Below are 22,020 nucleotides of genomic sequence, written 5' to 3' on the forward strand. Positions count from 1 at the left end.
CAGGCCTTAGTTTAGACTGCACAGAGAACACAGGTTGATGAGAAATGGCCCATGTATCACTAGTGTGATATGTGTAAATTTTTACCTAAATAACATTCCTTTTAGCTAATGAGCTAGAAGCTCATTACTATGACATATTATTGTAAAACAAATGGCACTTGTTAAAAAACTATGTGACTTTTTTGAGACACTTAGGGCTTGGCTTAAAGTGACAAATCCTTAAACCTCAAGGAGTTGAACAACCCTAATAAAGTTAAAAATATATCACTCTTTATTTTTTCTGTTAATCTAAAGTGACATAAATATTTAGTAATGAGAAAAATTCATAAAGAAAATGAAATATTGGAGAAATGATGCTTATCATGTACAATGTTACATACTTGTAGATATTTTTTTGCTGAATCCAATGAGTAAATCTTGGTCCTAAGGGGAATTTTAACTTATTATTAATTGGAGATAATGCTTCAAATGATGGTTAGAATGGACTTGTTAATATCCAGGGCAGTTACCTTCAATAAATTGTACTATTAGAGAAGACAATTTGATAAATACACCCATACAAAAGTATTTATAACACAAAGTGCTATATTCTCAAGAGACTTCTAATTTTGTAAGATAGACTAAGCTCCATGAAGAAACAGACTGAGAATGGTTAATATTGCTGTTGTTTTTGTTAATGCTGGTATTTTTTCTGTATATCCATAGATCCCACTATACTCCCTGACACATGGAAGGCACACACAAAAAGCAGCTGTTGAAAGATCCACTAAAGCATTGCTTAACACACATGAAAATATGAGGTTAAAATACAATAACCAAAATCATCAGGTAGGCTTGTGCTCACTTTGATTTGTCCCTTAGTTCACATGACATTGATCTGGATTTGTTAACATTTTGCACCCTTTCCTAGGCCCCATAGTTGATTACTGAGGCAGAGGGATTATAGAGTTCTTCCAGGTTATTAAAAATAATAGGGAGAGAATTCTGAGAAGAAATGCTTACCTAATCATTGTAACTCATAACTTTCATAGTGTTCTTATCTGACATAGTTTTAGACCATCAAGAATATTCTTTTGTATTAAGTAGAAATTTAACTTTTTCTTTGAAATGGATGGTCAATTGTGCTAATATCATCTCCAATAATGATTAGAAACACCATCTGTGTTGGTCAGTTTTATGTGTCAACTTGGCTAGACTCAAGTCCCCACTTTTCAATCAAACACTAATCTAGGTGTTGCTGTGAAGGTATTTTAGAGATGTGTCTAAAGTCCATATTCAGTTGATTTTAAGTAAGGAATATTATCCTAGCGCGGGGGAGAGAGGCAGATTCAACCTGGTGAAAGGTCCTAAGAGCAGAAGTAAGGCTTCCCTGAAGAAGAAATTTCACCTGCAGACAGCAACTTCAGCTCAAGAGTTTCGGCCGGCCCTTCCTAAGCCTGCCGTATAGATTTTGGAATCACCTAGCCAGCCATCACAATCAATTAAGCCAATTTCTTGTAATAAATGTCTTAGTACACATCACCACAAGTTCTGTGCCTCTTGTTGAACCCTGACTGACGTACCATCTTATCACATGCAATATTTGACATAAAATGGAAATCTTTAAATGCCCTATATTCCGTTCCATTCATTTGAATGGAACTTAAATCAAGTAAGTTTATGTGTGCAGAATCTATCAATTTTTAGTAGGAATGTATTAAAACATCTCACTAGAGAGTAGATAGGAGTAGTAAAAATAGCTCACTAGGAAGGAGAAAGATCTCTCCTTCAAATTTTGCCAAATTTTCATTTATATATATTATGCCGAGGATCTGCCAGTATCACTAATTCAGTTTTGGATAAAACAAAAAGCTACTAACAGTTTGGAGTGAAATTATGAGGAAATTTAGGGACTATCCATCAAGTATTTCCCCAAGGGAGTCTTGCTTGACCAGCCTGACCTATTGATCAGAACATCCCTTCCAACCAGGGAAGAGGAGTTGTTGATATCATCCTCTCTGACATCTGTAGTGAGCGTTTAACATGCTGTATATATTAATGAGTAGGTCACATGGACAATCCTGCCAAATTTCCTTGAACTACAGTATTTTAGCTTCAACTTTTTTATTTTGCATTTTATTCCAGAATATACCTGTGTAATCTCTCTCACAAAAACACACCTAGAAATGTTAGATTAAGTATAAAAAAGTCTAAATATATACCTAAAATCCCAATATCAAAAGAGGTATTAATTAATATTTATTCAGATGGCCTATCAAGCACTATTTAGATGTATGTCTAACTAACAAAGTGATCTTGTAAACAAGAATGCCTTTGGAATGAGAAGTTCACCAAGTGAAGGCACTTGGTCAACTCTTCCACTTATTAGAAGAGCTCTTCCTTAGGTTGTACTGAATATGCTTTACTGTAGTGTGTTTGCAGATAAGCTTAGTTTTATACAGCAGGGATAAAAGAAAACGAAATTCCTCTCTTAAAATACCTTTACCCAAGTCTTCTGAATCTACATTTTGTCTTCTGAAACCTGTACCAACAGGATTAAACCTATGACATTCTTCTATATCTAGAGAAGTGTAAGATGCAGTGATAGGCAGAACCAGACATTTTGGCTTTTCAGAGAGGCATTCTGGGTATTACCTTCAGAATTCTAGGTTGCAAATATTCCTGCTTCTTTGTTGTGAGGCGTACTTGCCTGGGCAAGTTTTAGATGTACTGAAAGCTCTCTTAATCTCAATTGCCCATATAAAGTAATTAGGCAATAATTGTTTTTCCATCTTATAAAGTTCTTTTGAGAATCAAATGACAAACTGCTTTTCTAAAATAGTTTATATAACTAAACATTTAATGGATATAAAGATAACATTGGCAAATGACTTTCTGGCTTGATTTTCACAAACTCTATGATTTTGCCACAGAATGCATTATTACTCCCAGATAATAAGGTTCAGAGAAATTAAGCAAGGTTACTATGTGGAGCTTTAATCACAACCTGGATGCTCTTGGGTGAAGACCCTTGGTTCTGTGCTATGTCCTGTTAGGGCCCCAGAAACATTCTCCTCAGCGACCTACCTGGTGCAGTCTGGGGCCTAAGAGGGACGTCAGTAACAAACATAAAGCCCTATGCAAATATGCAAGGAATTTTTGTCTAAAATGATTATATCCACAATTGAAAAATAAACAGGCAGGCAGGAAAGAATCCATGATTCTATTATTTTAAAAATGGATCAACCTAAGAGTTCAATAAACCTTCAAATTCAGTGTAGAATTAAGTTTTTCTCTCACTTAGAAAAAAGTATTACCATTTGAAAGAGGAGGTGTCTTCAAAAGTTATAACAATGATCACCATGAACAAGCAAGTTTTTGAGATGCAAACCTGGATAGCTGATATCTAAAGATCTTTCAAAACAGTATCTATCTATCATCCATCTATCTATCTATCTGTCTATCTATTCATTCATTCACTGAAGGTGGGGTAAAGGGAAGGCTGTTTGGAATCAAAAGCTTTTTTGTGTGTGTATTTCTAAAAGTCATTTCCTGGGATGTGTCTCCTGTGTTGGGCAAGTAGAAAATTTAAATAGCATTTTTTAAAGAAATAGTAGGAAAGCTTTGATTTAATTTCTTCTAGAGTTATGCAGCTCCTTTAGCTGTGAAGCTAATAGTCAATTTTTATTATCCAACAGATACCTTTTTCAATTGCGCATTATTCTACTTTATTTATTCCACTTTGTGTATCCCTTTATACACACAAAATCACACATTCATTGTCTGTGGTTGGCAGCACATTACCTACAGTTTAAGAGCTAGGGGTACAGGTTTTCAATTCAGGCAATATTAGTTTTACTCCACCGCTCATGAGGTATGTGACCTTGAAAAGCTTGCTTACCCTCCCTCTTTGCTTAAGTGTCCTCATTAATAAAATTAATAAAACATACATTAAAAATTGTTACAAAGACTAAATTTGAAAAAAATATATAAAGTGTTTTTCCTATAGAAGTTTTCCAGATTTGCCAAGGAATATTAATACAAAAAACGGACATATTTGCTGTATACATTTTGATGAGTTTGGACATAAGCAAACATCCATGAGACCATTACTACAACCACGGTAATAAACATACCCATCACTTCCAAAAGATTTCTTGTGACCTCTTTTTTGTTTTTTTTTTTTTTTTGTAATGGTAGAAACACTTAGCATGAGATCTACTTTTGTAACAATTTTTAAGTGCACAATACAGTATTGTTTTATAGCAAATCTCTAGAATTTAATCATGTTGTATAACTGTCACTTTATACCCATTGAACAACTCCCTTTTACCCTCCCCTTCTCCATTGGCAACCACCATTCTATTCCCTGCTTTCATGCGTTTGACTATTTTAAATGGCTCATATAAAAGGAATCATGCAGTATTTGTCCTTCTGTGACTGACTTATTTCACTTAGCATGCCTTCCAGGTCCATTTTTGTTGTTGCAAATGGCAGGCTTTCCTTATTTTATTCAAGACTGAATAATATTCCTTTGTGTATCTATTTTTACCACATTTTCTTTATCCATTTGTCTGTCAGTGAACATTTGAATTGTCTATCTTGGCTGTTGTGAATAGTGCTACAATGAACATGTGAATGTAGATAACTCTTCTACATCCTGGTTTTAATTCTTTTGGATATGTTCCCAGATGTGGGATAGGTGGATCATATGGCAGTTCTATTTTTAATTTTTTGAAGAAACTCCATACTGTTTTCAACATAGTGGCTGTTGTCAAAGTTCATGTTGGTATTATTATTGTTGTAAATGTTAAAGTTAGTTTTAATACCAATTATCATTTACAGATTCATATGCTAGCCAGAGTCATTCATAATACAGTGAGTTAAAGATGACAATATTTTATAGTACAAGGAGTACATAACTAGGACCTGAAATGCCTACAGTCTGGTTGGTAGATCTTAACAATGTCACTCTTCAGATCTGTCACCTCTTCTGCAAAACAAGGGCCACACATGAGATGAATGGTGTGTTTCCCACTCTGTTTTTCAGGGACTCTAGGTCAATCTCAATGTGCGTGTGTGTATGTGAGGGTGGGCGTGTGTGTGTATGTTTGTGCCTGTGTGGGTGCATGCTTGTGCCTAAGTGTTTCCTAGATGCTTCTAAGTATAATTTGGTGTAAGTAGCAATGGTTTTCTTAGCTGTGAAAAAATGTATTGTTGAAAGCAGATTGTCTTCTGCCTGTTTCTACCCCCATTATTAAGTGCCTTCAAGCTCTGTATTTCTGTTCTATTTCTAATTTTATACGACTTATGGTTAGAGATGGTGCATTATTCAAAGAATATAATTTCCCTTTAGTCTCCTAATGTTAACCTTGTTGTGAAAGTCTATGCTATTGTCTCATATCTCAGTCCACAAAATACCAATGCATGCTTATCATTATGTTTATTCTATATTGGCCATGAAGCACAAGAAAACTCTTATATTCAATTCCAAATAACCTTCTCTGAAGAGCACTCAAAAATTAAAAACAACACTTTAAAATTTAGTTGACATGGGATCTCACAATGAAATTGATAACAGTGATTTAAGATCCTTGTTATAACTGAATTACTTTGTTATTGCAGATGCCTCATTATCCTAGTAAAAATCACACATAACAAAAAACACCTGTCTAACAGAAAGAGGACTGTAAAAAAAAATGTTTGAGTCTCTACACCTGAATATTTATACCACCCAAATAAAGCATTCTGACATTTCCAATTTTCTAACAGACAAATCAATATATCCACATATCTTAAAGGTAATGGAAACATGGGGTCAAATCTCGTACATTCTAAAGTACTGCAGATTCATACAAAAAATCAATTACTTCTGCAAACTAAAAATTGCATAAATTAGTAAACATATCCTGGGGACAAGTCAAAACCACAACCAATCTACCAGTGTGTAGTACTTTCTGGCTCCTTGATGCTTTGTAGTACTGAAGACATTTCCACATCTGGAAAAGCAACAGGCATTACCAAAGTTGGGTCACACATCAGGGGAGAGCAAGGCAGAGGTTCTGCGAAACGTGTTTTTAATGTTTTAAGGATATGAGGCTATTCTATGAAGACTTTTATTTCTTCATTTCAAATGAAAAATAGAGTCTGTGTGACTTTGTTTTATAATAAATATCACATAACCTTACAAATGTAACTGCCCAGATTGTTTATCTTCCTAAATTTACTTTATAATTATTGAAATGAAGAAGGAACAGTATGAATGAAGGATTCAAATTTGGAGTTCAGATTCATACAAATCTATAGAGATGGGACTGGGCATTTGTGAGCTATTCCAATAGCAAGTAATTAATCCATCCTATTTCTTTGCTTTTGACCAGAATGGTATTAAACCAGAGTGGTAATGGCTTATATCTCATGCTAATTAAAAACTCTAATTGTCCCATGTATTTTAGAAGAATAAAATACAGGACTGAATTACTTATTTTTGAATAAAGTTTATTAGCGAATATAATTGTCCTCAAGAATTGTCCTCAGGGGCGCCTGGGTGGCTCAGTGGGTTAAGCCACTGCCTTCGGCTCAGGTCATGATCTCAGGGTCCTGGGATCGAGTCCCGCATCGGGCTCTCTGCTCAGCAGGGAGCCTGCTTCCCTCTCTCTCTCTGCCTGCCTCTCTGTCTACTGTGATCTCTCTCTGTCAAATAAATAAAATCTTTAAAAAAAAAAAAAAAGAATTGTCCTCAAGATTTTCCTCAAGAAGAAAAATAAAAGGAGTCTGTAGCGAGTTGAGGAGTGTTCACCTCAAAACTCATGTATACTTGGAACTTCAGAATGTGACCTTACTTGGAGATAGGATCTTTATAAATAAAGTTAGTCAAGGATCTTGAGATGAAGCCATCCTCGATTTAGAGTGGGGTCTATCCAATGACTGGAGTCCTTATGCAGAGATAGGAGAGGCATATCTATAAGCCAAAGAATGACAAGAATTGCCAGCAACCAGCAGAGGTTAGGAGAGAAACATGGATGAATTTTCCTTCAGAAACTCCAGAAGGAACCATCCTTGATGACCCCTTTATTACAGACTTTTTGCCTTTTTTTTTTTTTAATGATTTCACTTTCTGTAAAGATCCTAAAAGTTTGTACATTTAGGGAGTCAGAATCTTTGATAATACTGAGTTGAATGGGGACACCTGGGTGGCTCAGTTGGTTAAGCCACTGCCTTCGGCTCGGGTCATGATCCCGGGATCCAGGGATCAAGTCCCGCATCGGGCTCCTTGTCCAGCAGGGAGCCTGCTTCTCTCTCTGCCTCTGCCTGCCAGTCTGCCTGCTTGTGCTCTCTCTATGACAAATAAATAAATAAAATCTTTAAAAAAAATACTGAGTTGAATGTATTAAATTCCATTTGCCACAAATATCATAATTACTAAACATTTCATACTAGCAGTTTCTCTAGGCTGTGGGGCTACTATTCTTTATTTTCTGGACCACTTGCCATTTAGCTATTCAGTGGACATGGAATTGGCTTCAGTGGTAGGAATTTTCAATTTTGGTATGATATGACATGACATATGATATGACATAAAATGACACTAGAGTCTTGAATTTTTCATTTTATATATACAATTTAAAAAATACATATTTTATTGTTATGTAAATAACAATCACTATCAATATTTTGTTATATATATTACTCTAAATACTTTTCTACCAATTCATTTTTTAATTTATAAATATGGGCTCATACATTAATGTTGATTTAGAGTTCAGTTATTATGTAACAGTATGTTTTAAATATTTAACACGTGATTTAATAGTTTTACATGATATCATTTGCAACAGATCTACAGTATTCCATGATATGATTTTGATGAAATATTTTAGGAAACTGCCTATATTTGGATACTTGAAGTCTTTTTTTCTTATAATTGGGTATTCAAGTAACTGTGCAATGAACTTATTTATAGTTAAAAACTTCGCAGAAAATATGGCTCAGAATTGGAATAAATTCTTAGTAGAAAACGTAGATCATATATCTATGAAGATCTCTGTCTCTTTCTCTCTCCCATTCTCTCTCTCACACACACATATTTACACCTGTATATAACACATATCTCCACATTGCTTTCCAGAGAGATTCCAGAATCTTCTGGCCCACAGAAGTATATGAGTATTCATTATTTCTCTCAGATGCTTTCCAGAACAAGGTATCATCATTCATTTATATCTTTATTACTTTAATCAAAGGAAAATGCTAACTCATTTTTGTTTCAATTTGCATTTCTCTACTAATGAGTTTGAACATTTTATCATGCATATTGGCTTTTTATAGTTCTATAAATTGAGTATCCAATCCTTAGTTTTTCAATCAGAACATTCATCCTTTAAGTAATTATTCTATAAAATTTTTAAAAATATTTTTGACCTTTTCCTTTTGAGAAGAAAAATTAAAAAAAAAAAAGTTTTCAGGACTTCAAATGTCAATATCTACTAGAAAATAAGGCATGGTGCTTGCTCCAGTAGCACATACATTAAAACTGGAGTGATACAGAGAAGATTAGCACAGCCTCTGTATGAGGATGACTTGCAAATTCTGGATGCATTCCACATTTTGTATGATATAGATCAAAATTTTAAGAAAGTAGATCCTAAGAATCCTCATCACAAGGAAATTTTTTTCTTTTTCTTTTTGTTGTATCTACCTGAGATAATGGCTGCTAACTAAACTGACAGTGGCAATCATTTCACAATAAACAAAAGTAAACCACTGCATTGTATACCTTAAACTTATACAGAGACATATGACAATTATACCAGAATAAAATTGGGGCGCTTGGAATCAATTGTCCTTAGAGGCTCTTCTTCTAGTCTAGTATTATATCTTGGGAATTATACTTAAAACTTTCAGCAAGATTTTTTCAATCTTGGCGGTTTCTTTCAAAATAAACTACATGTCGTACTAAGTATCCCATTGAGCACATATGCCTCACCTCGACTTCAGTTATTGTTACCTTCTTCCTATAATTTCATCAGGAAAAAAGACTTAGGGTCTTGGCTTTTCTTAAGCTTTTTAAATGATGTGGTAGAGTGCCGTAACTTCTGCTTACAGACAATAATACCTGCTTAAGAGATTTTGTCCAGATATAAAACAAGTAATGTGCTTTTTGACAATCTACCCTGGAAGAATTCTCAGCATTATGCTAAAATTTTATAGGTATAAAAGGGAAAAAAAAACCTGATGGGAAAAAGCAGGTTTTGATCAAATCTCAGCTTGTGGGCTGAACAAGCAGCTTAAGATGTATGGGTTGTGTGTATGTGTGTGTGCGTACACACTATGATTTCAAATGAAAATTTACTGAGTACTTGGAATAGAGAAAGGAGTAAATAATGGGTTATTTTCACCTTTTCTCATTTGCAATGATAGTTTACTTTATCTATTAGCTGTAAGTTATGAATTCCAGTTTGTATATTTTCCTGGACCCAGTTTATGTGCCATTCCAGATTTGCTCAACTTCACCCACCAGTTCCTATCACGAGCCACTGCTATATGCTTTGCTTCCCAAGTCCCCGGCAATAGCTCATGCTCTTCCTAGAGCTATACAGCCGCCTTGAGTACCGTTGCTACCTTAAACCAAACAACCACCATATAAGGTACTCACTGACAAGGAGGGAACTCCATATTTGCATACTCATCAGATGCTCTGACTTCTCAGGTGCTGTTTGGAGATACAGAATAGATAACAGCCTATTGGCAGACTTTGACCAATGACAGGCTTCCTATCCAGCCACTGACTGTGATACATAGTGCTTCTTGTGGCCTCTGAGGAGACATCCTGGGAGGCCAAGTGAAGTCTGTTTACTCTAAACTTGTGGCCAGCTCAATGATATGTCACCATCATTGATTTCTCATCTCCCTTTCTCATTTTTTTTCTTCCCTCACTGGTGCTTTCCTGGGCTTTCACCCCCAAAAAGGCATTATGTTGAAAGCATACCTCAGGCTCTGTTTTCTGGGAACTTGGCCTAGCATGAATTAAAGGTTTTAATAGTTAAAATTAAATAAACACATGATTACTAATTTTATAAAATAAAATGCATGTTCTTTAACTACAGCACAGAAACTGGGTCCAGTTTTCATAAAGAAGCCTTACTTACCATGAGTTACACCAATATTGCTACAAAAGTGAATTTACTTTCATGTTTATGGAAAGTAGAACAGTCTTTATTTCCCAAACCATACTTCTCCACATTTTCCAACCCCATCCTCACTGCTGGAGATTAGGGGAAAAGGTATTAAAGTAACTTAAACTGGGGACCATTTGATTAGATGGTTTTTTAAGGTTATTAGTTAAAAAGTTAAAAGTTATTTGACAAGAGAAGCTGTTGTTGAATCAGCAATGCTGAGAAGCTAATGTGGATAAAAAAAAATTGATACATTTACTAAGATCATGATCCTGAGGCAAAATATTTACTGAAAGCATTATAGAGAATTTCAAGTTAGGAATATAAAGCTTATTCTTGTTCAGACTCATAAATGTCACCTGTCAGGAAAAACAACAACAACAACAACAAAAGAATGTTCCCTTGAAGTGAGAGTATATTTTATTTCTAAAACATTTAATTCATCAAAACCTTGCAACATTACACCATGAGAACACTGACCTGTGAAAAGGTACCAGAGGTTGTTGGGCTCCAATGTTTCCATCTCACCCCTGCGGGTCGTCTTTCTGTGTCGAATTTTATAGCCAGTAATAAATCCATTTTGTGTGCCTGATGGAGGAGGCAGCCAGCTTACTTTGATACTCTGCAAAATAATAGATGTAAATTAAAACATTGGAGAGAGTAAGGATGACAGGATGGGGTCAAAGAAATGACCCAAACCTAAGTGTGAATAAAGTAGAGAGGCAAGAAGTGCTAGGGATTACCCCACAGAACCAAATTAAAGCCATTCTTACTATCTGACAGTATTCCTCTTTGTATGATTTTGACAAAAATATATAATTCGACTGATTACATGCATTATCGCCTCTTCTTTGAGAATGCCACTAAAATGACAGTAAAATATTCTAAAGGGTATAAACCTCTAAGGAAATAGGGAATAGGAGTCTAATGGATGAGAGATGTTAACAAATATTTAAGAGGTGCAAACTGAGAGAAGTGTGGTGGCTGAGTCAAAGGAGAAAGATGAAACCTAAATTACCCCTTAAGAGATATTAATGAAAAATGAGGTGATTTACATGACAAAGTTCAGGGAGGACTAGAAATTCTTGCTTCCCAAGTACCTTCAAAGACAAGACTGAAGCATGGTGTTGAAATAAAAGATGGATTGAGAATCCTACTCACATTCAGTAAAATCAATTTATTAACCCTCAGTGATCTGGGAGTAGCTGGGAGTTTTATCCTCTAGGGATATTGAAACAGAATCCACAGATTCAGAGATAGGAGGCAGAGAGGAGAGTAGAGATGAGGGCAAGGGACTTATTTTTGACTTATTAAGTCAAAGACACCCAAGTCTTCTTTCTTCCTCTGCAGTCAGAGCAGTGAAAAGCAGGTGTATATTCCCCAGGCAGAATATCAGGTAATAACTCTCTAGAGAGAATTATAAGTTAGGTCCTAGAGAAAACAACAGCCAGGTTTCTGATTAATCCCCCAATAATGAGGTTCCCACTTAATAACCCAACTCGTGCACTAGCATTTGCACGTTGCAATCAAATTTTTAGTACCTATTTCATTTTAATGTAAACTAAAAATTTAAGACTATCAGACATTTAGAAAAAAGCCTTTACTATAAAAGAGGAAAAAATATGTAAGAACATAATGGCCCTTGAAGGAAACAGCACTGATGCTTAGAGCAGAGAAGGGATCCAAAAACCTATCATTAATACCCAGATAATCTAAGGGAAGACAGTGCATCTGTGAAAGGAATAAAAATACAGACAAAATAAAAGATTCTTTTAAAATATTATGATATTTGGGATGCCTGGGTGGCTCAGTTGGTTAAGCAGCTGCCTTCGGCTCGGGTCATGATCCCAGAATCCTGGGATCGAGTCCCGCATCGGGCTCCTTGCTCAGCAGGGAGCCTGCTTCTCCCTCTGCCTCTGCCTGCCACTCTGCCTGCCTGTGCTCGTTCGCTCTCTCTCCCTCTCTCTCTCTCTGACAAATAAATAAATAAAATCTTAAAAAAAAATTATGATATTTGTAATTTGGTTGCATCAGTTAAATATTCAACAAATAAACCAGAAGATAAATTAAAAGAAATCTCCTAAAATTTAGTGGGTAAAAAAAAAAAAAAAAGATGAACATAGAAATTTGGAGAGAAAAGAAATTAGAGGTTTAGTCCATAATTTCCAACATCCAACTAATAAGATGAAATAATGAAAACAAAAAGGAAAAATAGAAGGCAGAAAATTACTGAAGAACAAAAACAAAAACAAGAACCCTCCCCTGAAATAAAAAACTTACAGAACTAGAAAATTTGAGACTTCAGTCTAAAAGGGATTATAGAATGTCTGACATCGTGCATGGAAAAAAAAAAAACAAAAAACTACATTAAGGCACATTACTGTGAAACACTACAGCCTCATGGGGAGAGAGGATCCAAAAGTTTCCAGAATGGAGGACAAAAAGAACGTCACATAAAAAATGATAAGGAGTAAAAATAGTAAGGAGTAGGATTTCTCAACATTTAAAGTTAGAAACAACAGACCAATACTTATAAAATTCTAATCCTAAAGTATTTTAAACCTGGACTTCCAAGGCTATACAAACAAACTACCAAGTGTAAGGAAAATATAACACAAGTATAAGAATATATGCTTATATAAGTACAACTATAGGGACTTTTCAGAAATACAAGGTTTCGACGATATCCATCTCCATTCCCTTTATCAGAAGGCTAATGAGGGTGTGCTTCGGGAAAATGAGAGTGCAAACAGAAAGAAAAAGGTAAGAAATCCAAGAAATGGAGAATCTAAAACAGAAAAAAAAAAGAATTCTCAGGAATTCAGTAAAGAAAATTTTAATATGATATGATTGGAAATAATAAGACATAAGCTCAAAAGAGTACATACTATACAATTTCATTATATAAAGTTCAAGAATAGGCAAAACTAATTTATAGTAATACAAAGCAGACCAGCAGTTGCTGCTCATGGCAGTTGTACTGGGGGATTGACTGGTTATGGGAAAAAAGAGACTTTTCAGTGTGATGGAAATATTCTGCATCTTTATTTCACGTTTGTTACATGGGTGGATATAATTGTCAAAATACATCATTATGGGGCCAATTGTGCCCCTGTTCTAAATTCAAAAGTTTTAATCCCCAATACCTCAGAATTTGAGTGTATTTGGAAGTAGGGACTTTGAAGAAATTACTAGGTTAAATGAGGCCAATTAGCATGAGACCTAATCCAATATGACTAATGTCATTATAAGAAATGGAGATTGGGGCATCTGGGTGGCTCAGTGGGTTAAAGCCTCTGCCTTTGGCTCAGGTCATGATCTCAGGGTCCTGGGATTGAGCCCTGCATTGGGCAGGGAGCCTGCTTTCCTCTCTCTCTGCCTGCTTCTCTGCCTACTTGTGATCTCTCTCACTTTGTGTCAAATAAATAAATAAAATGTTAAAAAAAAATGGAGATTCAGAGACACACACAGAAGAAGACAATGTAAAGACAGTGGAAGAAGAGAGTCATTTGTAAGTCAAGGAGAGAGGGCTTGGGAGAAAAAACTCTCCTGATACCTTGAACTTTGACTTCCAGCCTTCAGAGCTCTAAGAAAATGAGTAACTGGGTTTGTTTAGGTTTCCTCATCTGTGGGGTTTGCTATGGCAGTTCCAGTGAAATAATACAATCATAGAAATAAACACTAAAAATCTGTGCATTTCACTTTAATTAATTATACCTCCGAGCAGAAGAAGGACTAGAATGAAAATGAAGAGGAGGAGAAAGAAGAGTAGGAGGAGGAAAAAAGGAAGATGTTGGGTGAAGGGGAATAGGAATGGACATGTAAAAGAGTGCAAAGTGCTGACATAAAAATAAATCAGCAGGTGAGATCTAAAACTGGTGAATTAAAGCAAAGAAATTGAGGGACAGCTACCTGAGGACATTATTGAAAAACACGAAGGTAAATCCAGAATAGAAAGAGTGACCAAAAAAAAAAAAAAAAAAGAAAGAAAGAGTGACGAACATGGGAGTCTGGAGGGAATGCGAGCAGGGTTTTGTAAGGGAAGAGTCTATCAGTTTTAGTTGCAAGCCTATTTGAAAAAATAATGTGCATGTAACACTTTGATGAACATTTAAATTAATCATTTTTTAAGATTTTATTTATTTATTTATTTATTTATTTACTTACTTATTTAGAGAGTGGTGGGGGGCAGAGGAAGAAGGAGAAAGAGAATCTTAAGCAGACTCCATGTTGAGCATGGAGCCTGTTGCGGGGCTTGATCTCACGACCCGGAGATCATGACCGAGCTGAAATCAAGAGACGGATACTTGACCGACTGAACTATCCAGGCCCCTAGATTAATTTTTAAAATAAACATTTGATGTTTTTCTTTTGAGGTGGCAGAAATGAATGACTGTCAGAAGGAGGCCAGACACAAAGTCAGGGAATGGATTTCTGAGTCCTTTGCCCACAATGGCTGGAAGACTTTGATATTGTTTCAATCTTGTGGAAGTAGCAGACACAGGGCAGTAATCTCCAGGGGAACTGAAGTCAAAGCCCCTTCTTTTAGATTACTATAAATTAGCTATTGCTCTACAAATGACTAAGTGCCTTTGTAAAAGGATTTAAAAAATTATGTAAAGTCAGTTACTGGCTAAGCATTTTTAAAATGTCAATGACATGCCAGTCAATTCTCATGACTTGCAGTAGCCATGTTCTATAACATTGCCTCAAACACTGAATTTGTAAATATGGTAATACTACTCCTAGGGAAAATACAGGTTTAGGTTCTTAGGAGCCTCTGTTTACATTTTTGTTAATTCATCAATACATAACCTTGTTTTATGTGTGTTTCTGCTTAAAGACATCTTATCCAATATTGTTGACACATTAACATTGAACTCATGGCCAATAGCACTATAACTCATGCCAGAATGAAGTTTATCTAACACATGGATTTTTCTCCCTAAGGCGCATCACAGTCTCATTCAATAAGTGATACTAAGTAACACTTCAGTATTATGTTTGGGGAGCATTTTAAATAGTAAAATCACCAACAGAAAGCAAAAGTAAATGAATAAATGTAAAAGAAGAAAGTGGCATTTCTTTGACCACAGAAAGGACACTTGGTCGCAATACAAGAAGTTTCTCCTTGTTCAACCTCAACTGGGAATGTGTTCTTCTGGAGATTCCAATTGTTTCATGGTTCAGTGTGTGTGTACAAGTCTGCAAATGACTGGAAAAATATTGTGGGTGTTGATTTGGGGTTACACATACATTTTAGCAGGTAGGTGAATCTGCAAATTCAGACTCTGAAAATAATAAGGATCAAGTGTAAATATACAACATACATTTTAATAATTTTAGGGGAACTTACATGAATAGAATTAATCTGATGATTTAAGTTAGACTATATCTGAAAGAGTACGACACTACTAAGATCATTTATCTCACCCTCATTACCCTTTAAATGTGACAAACTAAATGCCACTCTTAAAAATACTTGTTAACAATATTTTGTTTCCTTACTATAGACCTGGGAATGGTCTAAGCACCTTATATATCCATGTCAGTTAGGTTTTTTATCCTCACAATGGCCCTGAGTTAAGGTCTGTTGCCACCATTTTTGTACAATCACATAGATTAGGACACAGATAAGTAAGTACATTGAACCTATATGACCACCAAGTGATAGAGGCAGGATTTGAACTGAGATTATATGATTTTGAAACTGGTATTCTTTACTATTTAATATTGCCTCCCATGGGAGTTCAAGAGGCTGAGAGTCTAATTCATACAGTTATTACTCATTCAAAATGTATTAACTGCATCTCTGCTGTGTAGCAAACACTATCTTGGGACTATAGAAACATCCAGATAAGTCATGGTATATCCATTGTGGCTGAGGATATAGACACATAAACTCAATGAAAATACGAAGTGTTAAATACTAAAACAGAGAGTCCCAGAAAATACAATGGAAATACAAGAGAAGGAGAAATTAACTGTCTCATGTTGTCAAAAAAGACTTCACATATGAAACAAGAAAGACTTCAAATATGAGTAAAACTTTATGGAGGGGATAGAAAAGATACGTAAGACAAAGAGGATATCAAGAGGAAGCTCAAGATTTCATGACAATGTACAGCAGCACTTTCAAGTGAAGGTCAAGTAATCTCTTAATGGCTAGAGCCAATGGGACATAAAGGACAATGTAATGTAAATGTAGACTGGAAAAAAGTGAAAAGTCTTTTGGAACATGCCAAGCAGACATATGTTTGATGAGTGTGCTCATTCATGGCGTTTGGCTAAAGAGACAAACTAGTGAAAAAATAGTAATATAATGTCTCTGGACCCCAAAGAATATATAGCCTTAAATACATACACACTCACCTACCCCTTTTCTCCACCCCTTCCCCCCACATGTAAATGCACATATGTGGATGTGTTGTTCTCAAGTGTTTTAGAAACTAGCAAAGAAACCCAGATTTGATGAAGAGTCATACCTTATATTTACAATCCACTACTTATCTTACTTTTATTTTTCAATGCTTCAAGGTAGCCATGACAGATATTATTACCATTTTACAATTTTACAAAAAAGGAAATTGAGGCACAGAGTTAAGTGATGGACAGAAGTCATCTTGTACTGTCACAGAAAGATTATCCAATGTTTGAGCCTAATATTTTTATTATTTTACACTAAAATAATCACAGAACTTCTACTTGGCAATTCTACTCACCTAAATGCCCCTACAAAATATTCCTGAAAGAAATAAAATCTGAATTCAAATAACTAGTTTTTAATACATCCAATCAGCTTCCCGTAAGTGGCCCATGGCAAATCAAAAAGGGTTATTTTCTATAGACTACAAGTTTATTGTTTAAAGTCAAAAGTAAATTCAAATAAAAAATAAAAATACAAAAGAAGACATTAAACTTTGACCAAGAGGTAGAAGTTTATGATTTCCAGTTATTACTTTGTGTCTTTGTCGAGTGACCTCTTTTAAGTCTTATAAATGACCCTAATCCCAATGCACATATTGAAACAAGGAGAATGATTGTGCTTTAGTATGTCTACAAATCACTTGCTAAGCCTGGGGAACTTAATTATACTAATGATTACATGAGCAATACTTAGTTTTTGACAGATAATAATTTTTCTTGATCATATTTGAGGATTTTCAGTGATTGTATAAATTATCCCCACATAGCCAATACCTTAATATCGATGTCTAGCAGCAATTAATTAATAGAATCAGTTATACACTCTACACGCCTGGAGACAAAGCCCCTCAATGGTTATCATTCATCTTTGGAAGTAATTTCATCACTTGTATTCATTCTCATAGATGGGCAGCAGCTAAGTTTATTAACATTTTTCATGCTTTTCATCGGTTTCAAACAAGAACCAGCAGATGGTAAAGTCTCAAATGGTCAAATTCTTTCCTTGCAGGATCTCCTTCTGCAGATATGGCTGGATGTCCTAAATTACATTGTTTTGGGACATTCATTGAAAGTATTCAGTAAATTTTTCACATTCAATGGCATAATGTATCTTATTTTCTGTATAGGATTTGTTGTCAGTGCTTAGTAGGTCAGACTTCATTGCCCGTTCCCCCACAAAGCCACCTAAAGCTGTCACTGTTATGGGAACATTCTTGTACCTAGTCTTCATGGGTAAGCCTGGTCATTATTTTTATTAAAAATACTTAACACATGACCTTTGGCATTTGAAAAATCCATTCTAATAGCTGTGACTTGACTTTTGGTTCTTTCATTACTTGAGAGGGTGAAATTAATCCTTTTCAATCTGTTGCCAGTGTTCTATCTTGAATCAAGGATTAATTTCACTTTTTTTCTCCAGATTTGAAATAAAAGAAGAACTGTAAAATTCAGCTTCCCCAAATCCTTCCATCTCCTTTTTGATTATCATAAAAATGAATTTGTTTCCAAGTTAGCATGGTAGGAGCAGTTAGGTTTACTGATTGAAAAGAAAAGATTTCCCTGGCCATTATTTTCTAACTTTTTGAGATAACCTTATTCCATTTGGTGATGTGGTATTATCCTTTTTATGGGCTCCACTAATTCTTTTCTTTACTTTTCTTTCATTCTAGCATATGAGTAGTAAGTAACAAAATGGAAAAAAAAAAAACCTGATATGCCTGCCACCCCAAATTTTTCTCTGAAGCCACATTTCATAAGCTCCTATTTTTAATTCCACATATCCCATGGGACACTGACCTTCTGCTTGACTCTCTCTAGAATGGACTGCAGAGGAAGACAGGTCCCATTCCAAACATATTCAGGGACTGTAGGAAAGACTTTTTTTTTTTTTTTAATGGTTTCATCTGGATAGCATTCCCATAGAAGGGAATTGAAGGGTACCATTTGAAAGAAGGTCCTTCCAGCAAATAAGAATGCCTTGGCCAAAACAGCAGGAATCCAAGGATATTGACACTTAATTGAAAATAAGTTTTGAACTTTGCCCCTTATTTCTGTTTTGTATTTCTGGTGACTTGTTGAATCTCATGTTGCATGAAGAATGAAATAGGTTTTCCATACTCATGGCATCCTATACTTTTTTATTAAAGAGTGCCACTGGCACTTTTAAAGAACCTCTTTTTATTGTATCCCTCATCTGTCTCCTTAGTTACATTCCCTCTGCCACTGCCCTAACTCAGACCTTAATTATCATGGACCAGAATATTGCCACAGCTCACTAATTGATCCCCCTGCTTCCAGGTCTCACTCTGCTCACACCCATATGTATTATCTTCCTTATCAGGCGATGGGCTGCTAAAGTTCTCCTAGTCAGTTTTCTCATCTGCAATATAAGAAAAACCTACCTTAAAGGGTTGTGGTGTGGATTAAAGCAGATGATGGGAACATGCTTGGAACTTCAAGGGAGAGAAGGCGGAAAGAGAAAAGGAGGGAGGCAAGAGGTTAAGAGTTTAAAAGACGGAGAGGGGGGAAATAAAGGCAGAAGTAGACAAAGGTCCGAAGCAAGACCCTGTCTATCAGTAATGCTCCCAGAATGTGGACCTACTCACTTGGACACTGACTCAACAACTTTTCTTCTGCACGTGAACAGCATCGAGAGAGAGAAGTTACCTAATAACACTTCTTAACATCCTTTTCTTCCATGAATATTTACTGAGCAATTTATTCTGTAGAGTGTGATTCACATTTCTTGGAGTAGCCCATAGAACCTTCTGGCATAGGTGGAAAAGAAGACATTGTGGAATACAATAGAGAGTAGAGGAATGTGGAAAAGTAAAGAAAGGCTGTGTATATTTTTGGAGGTAGACTTGATGGGACACCATGATTCACTGAATATCAGGTGTGAAGAAGGAAAAGTCATCAATATTGACTCAAGTTTCTGGCATAAGCAACTCAGTAGATGATGATGCATTTACTGGGATGAGACTGTCTGAAAAACAATCCACTTTCAGAAAAAAAAGAAGTTTCCTGGACCTTCTAGTAGTATTGATAAATGACACCTCACAGAAGATAGAGAAATGAAGCTACCCATATTAATGATATTCTAGTTAATGCTGGGAAGGGCATTTTCTAATTTTATCATTTAGAATAAATGATATCTTAATAATATCCAAACTATACAATAACAACACTTAATATTTAACCTTTGATATTTATCTAAATACCTGGTAAATATTTTATTGGTGCTGAAATAAACTAAATTGGATTTCAAACTGGAATAGAACTTAATTCACTAATTAAAGAGTATTTTAAATTTTTTTATGTGTATCATTGTGTGAACAATTTCCAAAATGTGTTTTGGCTCTTTATAAACCTATACACTTTAAGGGACTAACCAAGTATGGATTTGATAAAATGTCAATAAAATATTATGAAGGTTTATATATATTTTTCCTGCAGTTATATACTATTCTTGCAGATTGTTTTTACTTCATTATCATAAATATGCATGTTCACATGTTTTTTACTTCACTATCATAAATATGCAATCTCTTGTGATAAGTGAAGTTAGAAAATTGGGTAGCATACTAAAATTGGTATTCTTGAGTTCATGTAGGCAACTGTTATCCAAAATGACATAAAGCCACGTTAGCAAGTACTTCGTGTGACACATTTCCAGAATGAAGTCTGTTAGTATCACTCAAGTCTAAGTTAAATATTTGTGCAATAACAAAAGTATGTTTATATACAAATTGAAAAATATTTCACTTTAAATAAAATGTTATGTCCTAAATTCAGAGAAGAAACATTGCTTTTATTTAAAAAATGAGGAAAGCTAGCCTGTTGTGATCTTGTTTGACGGCTTTGAAATGATAAGGACATTTCTTCAATAGGTTAGCTTAGTTGTAAAATAGTCTTCCTTTTATCTCTGCCCTGGTGGCCCTTGGCTCCCCATAGATAGTGCCAGTGGGTCTCCTCCCTGAGGATTAAACCCTACTTGACCTACTCTGAAAAATCCTATTCCTGGTTATGTTGTGCTAAGCCACATTGGCATTTTTTTTCTCAGGCTGCTCAACTTCAAATCATATCGCAAATCCACTTTGAGTTGGGTCTTAGTTTTAGTGATTGGGTTTCTCTGGTCAGGAGGTAAGGATGCTGCATCTTTGTCAGTATTCTCTTACCTTGGTAATCTGCCTGGTTCTTCCAAAACACCCAAGAGTGAGTCCTCCAGCACCTCCTCTTTTGTGCATCTCTGAGGCTGGCAGACTTCCCCGACAATTTTTACTCATCTCTCTGAATCTAGGCACTCCCTGCTTTCACATTCTGAACTGCCCAAACCTCCTGGTCTGATTCAGTGCTTGGAAATTCTTGTCAGCCCTTTCTGACTCCACCCACTGGGTACAGCTTTGATTTACCGCTCTGTTTTCTGGCTACTGTGACCAGTCTTCCTGAAGGAGCATCCCTAATTACCTTCCTTACTCCTGATTTAGGGGCACAGCCCTCCTGACACTGGATCTCAATTCCATACCCATTCATCCCACAGAACTGTCTTTTTTAGGTGTAGAAAATGCACACATATAAAACTAAACAGCAACAACAACAACAACAACAAAAACCCAAACAAACCCCAAAACAAAAAACAAAAAACTGCACACACTAAGAAATGGCATCTGGAATATGCTCTATTTCTTATGTGTTCCATTTTTATATTTCTTAGTTAAAGTAAACTGGGCTAAATTTAATTTGATGTTGGGAAATTGACAAGCCACCATTTTCCCTACTCCTTTAATCAAATTCTGAGAGCTCAACCTTCACAATTCCAAGGAAAAAGGGGGAAACTAATCACTTATCTAACCTACTTCATTTTAGTAGCATAGGGGAATTGAACCAGTAAATTAAGGTCAAATAGGTTTCCAAACCTACACTGTAGTGCTCGCTTCGGCAGCACATATACCAAACCTACACTGTAAGAGCATCTATCCATCACTGTCCATGGAGACAGAGGGCATCCATGTTACACTGGTAATTTGGCAGTCTGGTAAGTTAGTATTTTGGATACTTTCAGAGCGATATTTAAAAAAAAATATTTCCTCAGTAATGTAAAGATGAGGCACAAAAGTCAATCAGAAGAAAAGGGGACGACAGCCCAGTGTGGTCCACAGACTCTTTTCCAGTGGTGTCCCTAATTCAACTCTGGTCCCAAATTTGCATACCTATTCTACATATACTAGTCATCTATTTAAGAATTAACTCCAAATGTTAAATAAAGCTTAAGTCCTGGGCACAGGTAAATGGAAATATACTTGGGAGTTCCTTAATTCTTACAACCCATGCTTAAAAAAACCTTACTGGATGTTCTGTCTAGGATGCAGCCCTAAACTGCCATTTAGAGAGACAATAACATTTTGTGAATAAAAGATATTCAATAAGTATAATAAGATGG

General features: G+C 35.5%; 1 protein-coding gene across 1 annotated transcript in view; it reads right to left on the bottom strand.

Moving 5' to 3' along the window:
- DCC (DCC netrin 1 receptor) overlaps positions 1-22,020 on the bottom strand; it is a gene marked incomplete at both ends in the record, with an annotated part of 1,141,350 nt that overhangs the window by 178,448 nt on the left and 940,882 nt on the right. Inside the window, one exon of the mRNA XM_080821994.1 lies at positions 10,635-10,776. Within this exon, the coding sequence (XP_080678120.1) occupies positions 10,635-10,776 (142 nt within the window). The remainder of the gene's footprint in view (positions 1-10,634; positions 10,777-22,020) is intronic.

This window comes from Martes martes (genome assembly GCF_963455335.1).
Source record: "Martes martes genome assembly, chromosome: 13".
Lineage (NCBI taxonomy): Eukaryota > Metazoa > Chordata > Mammalia > Carnivora > Mustelidae > Martes > Martes martes.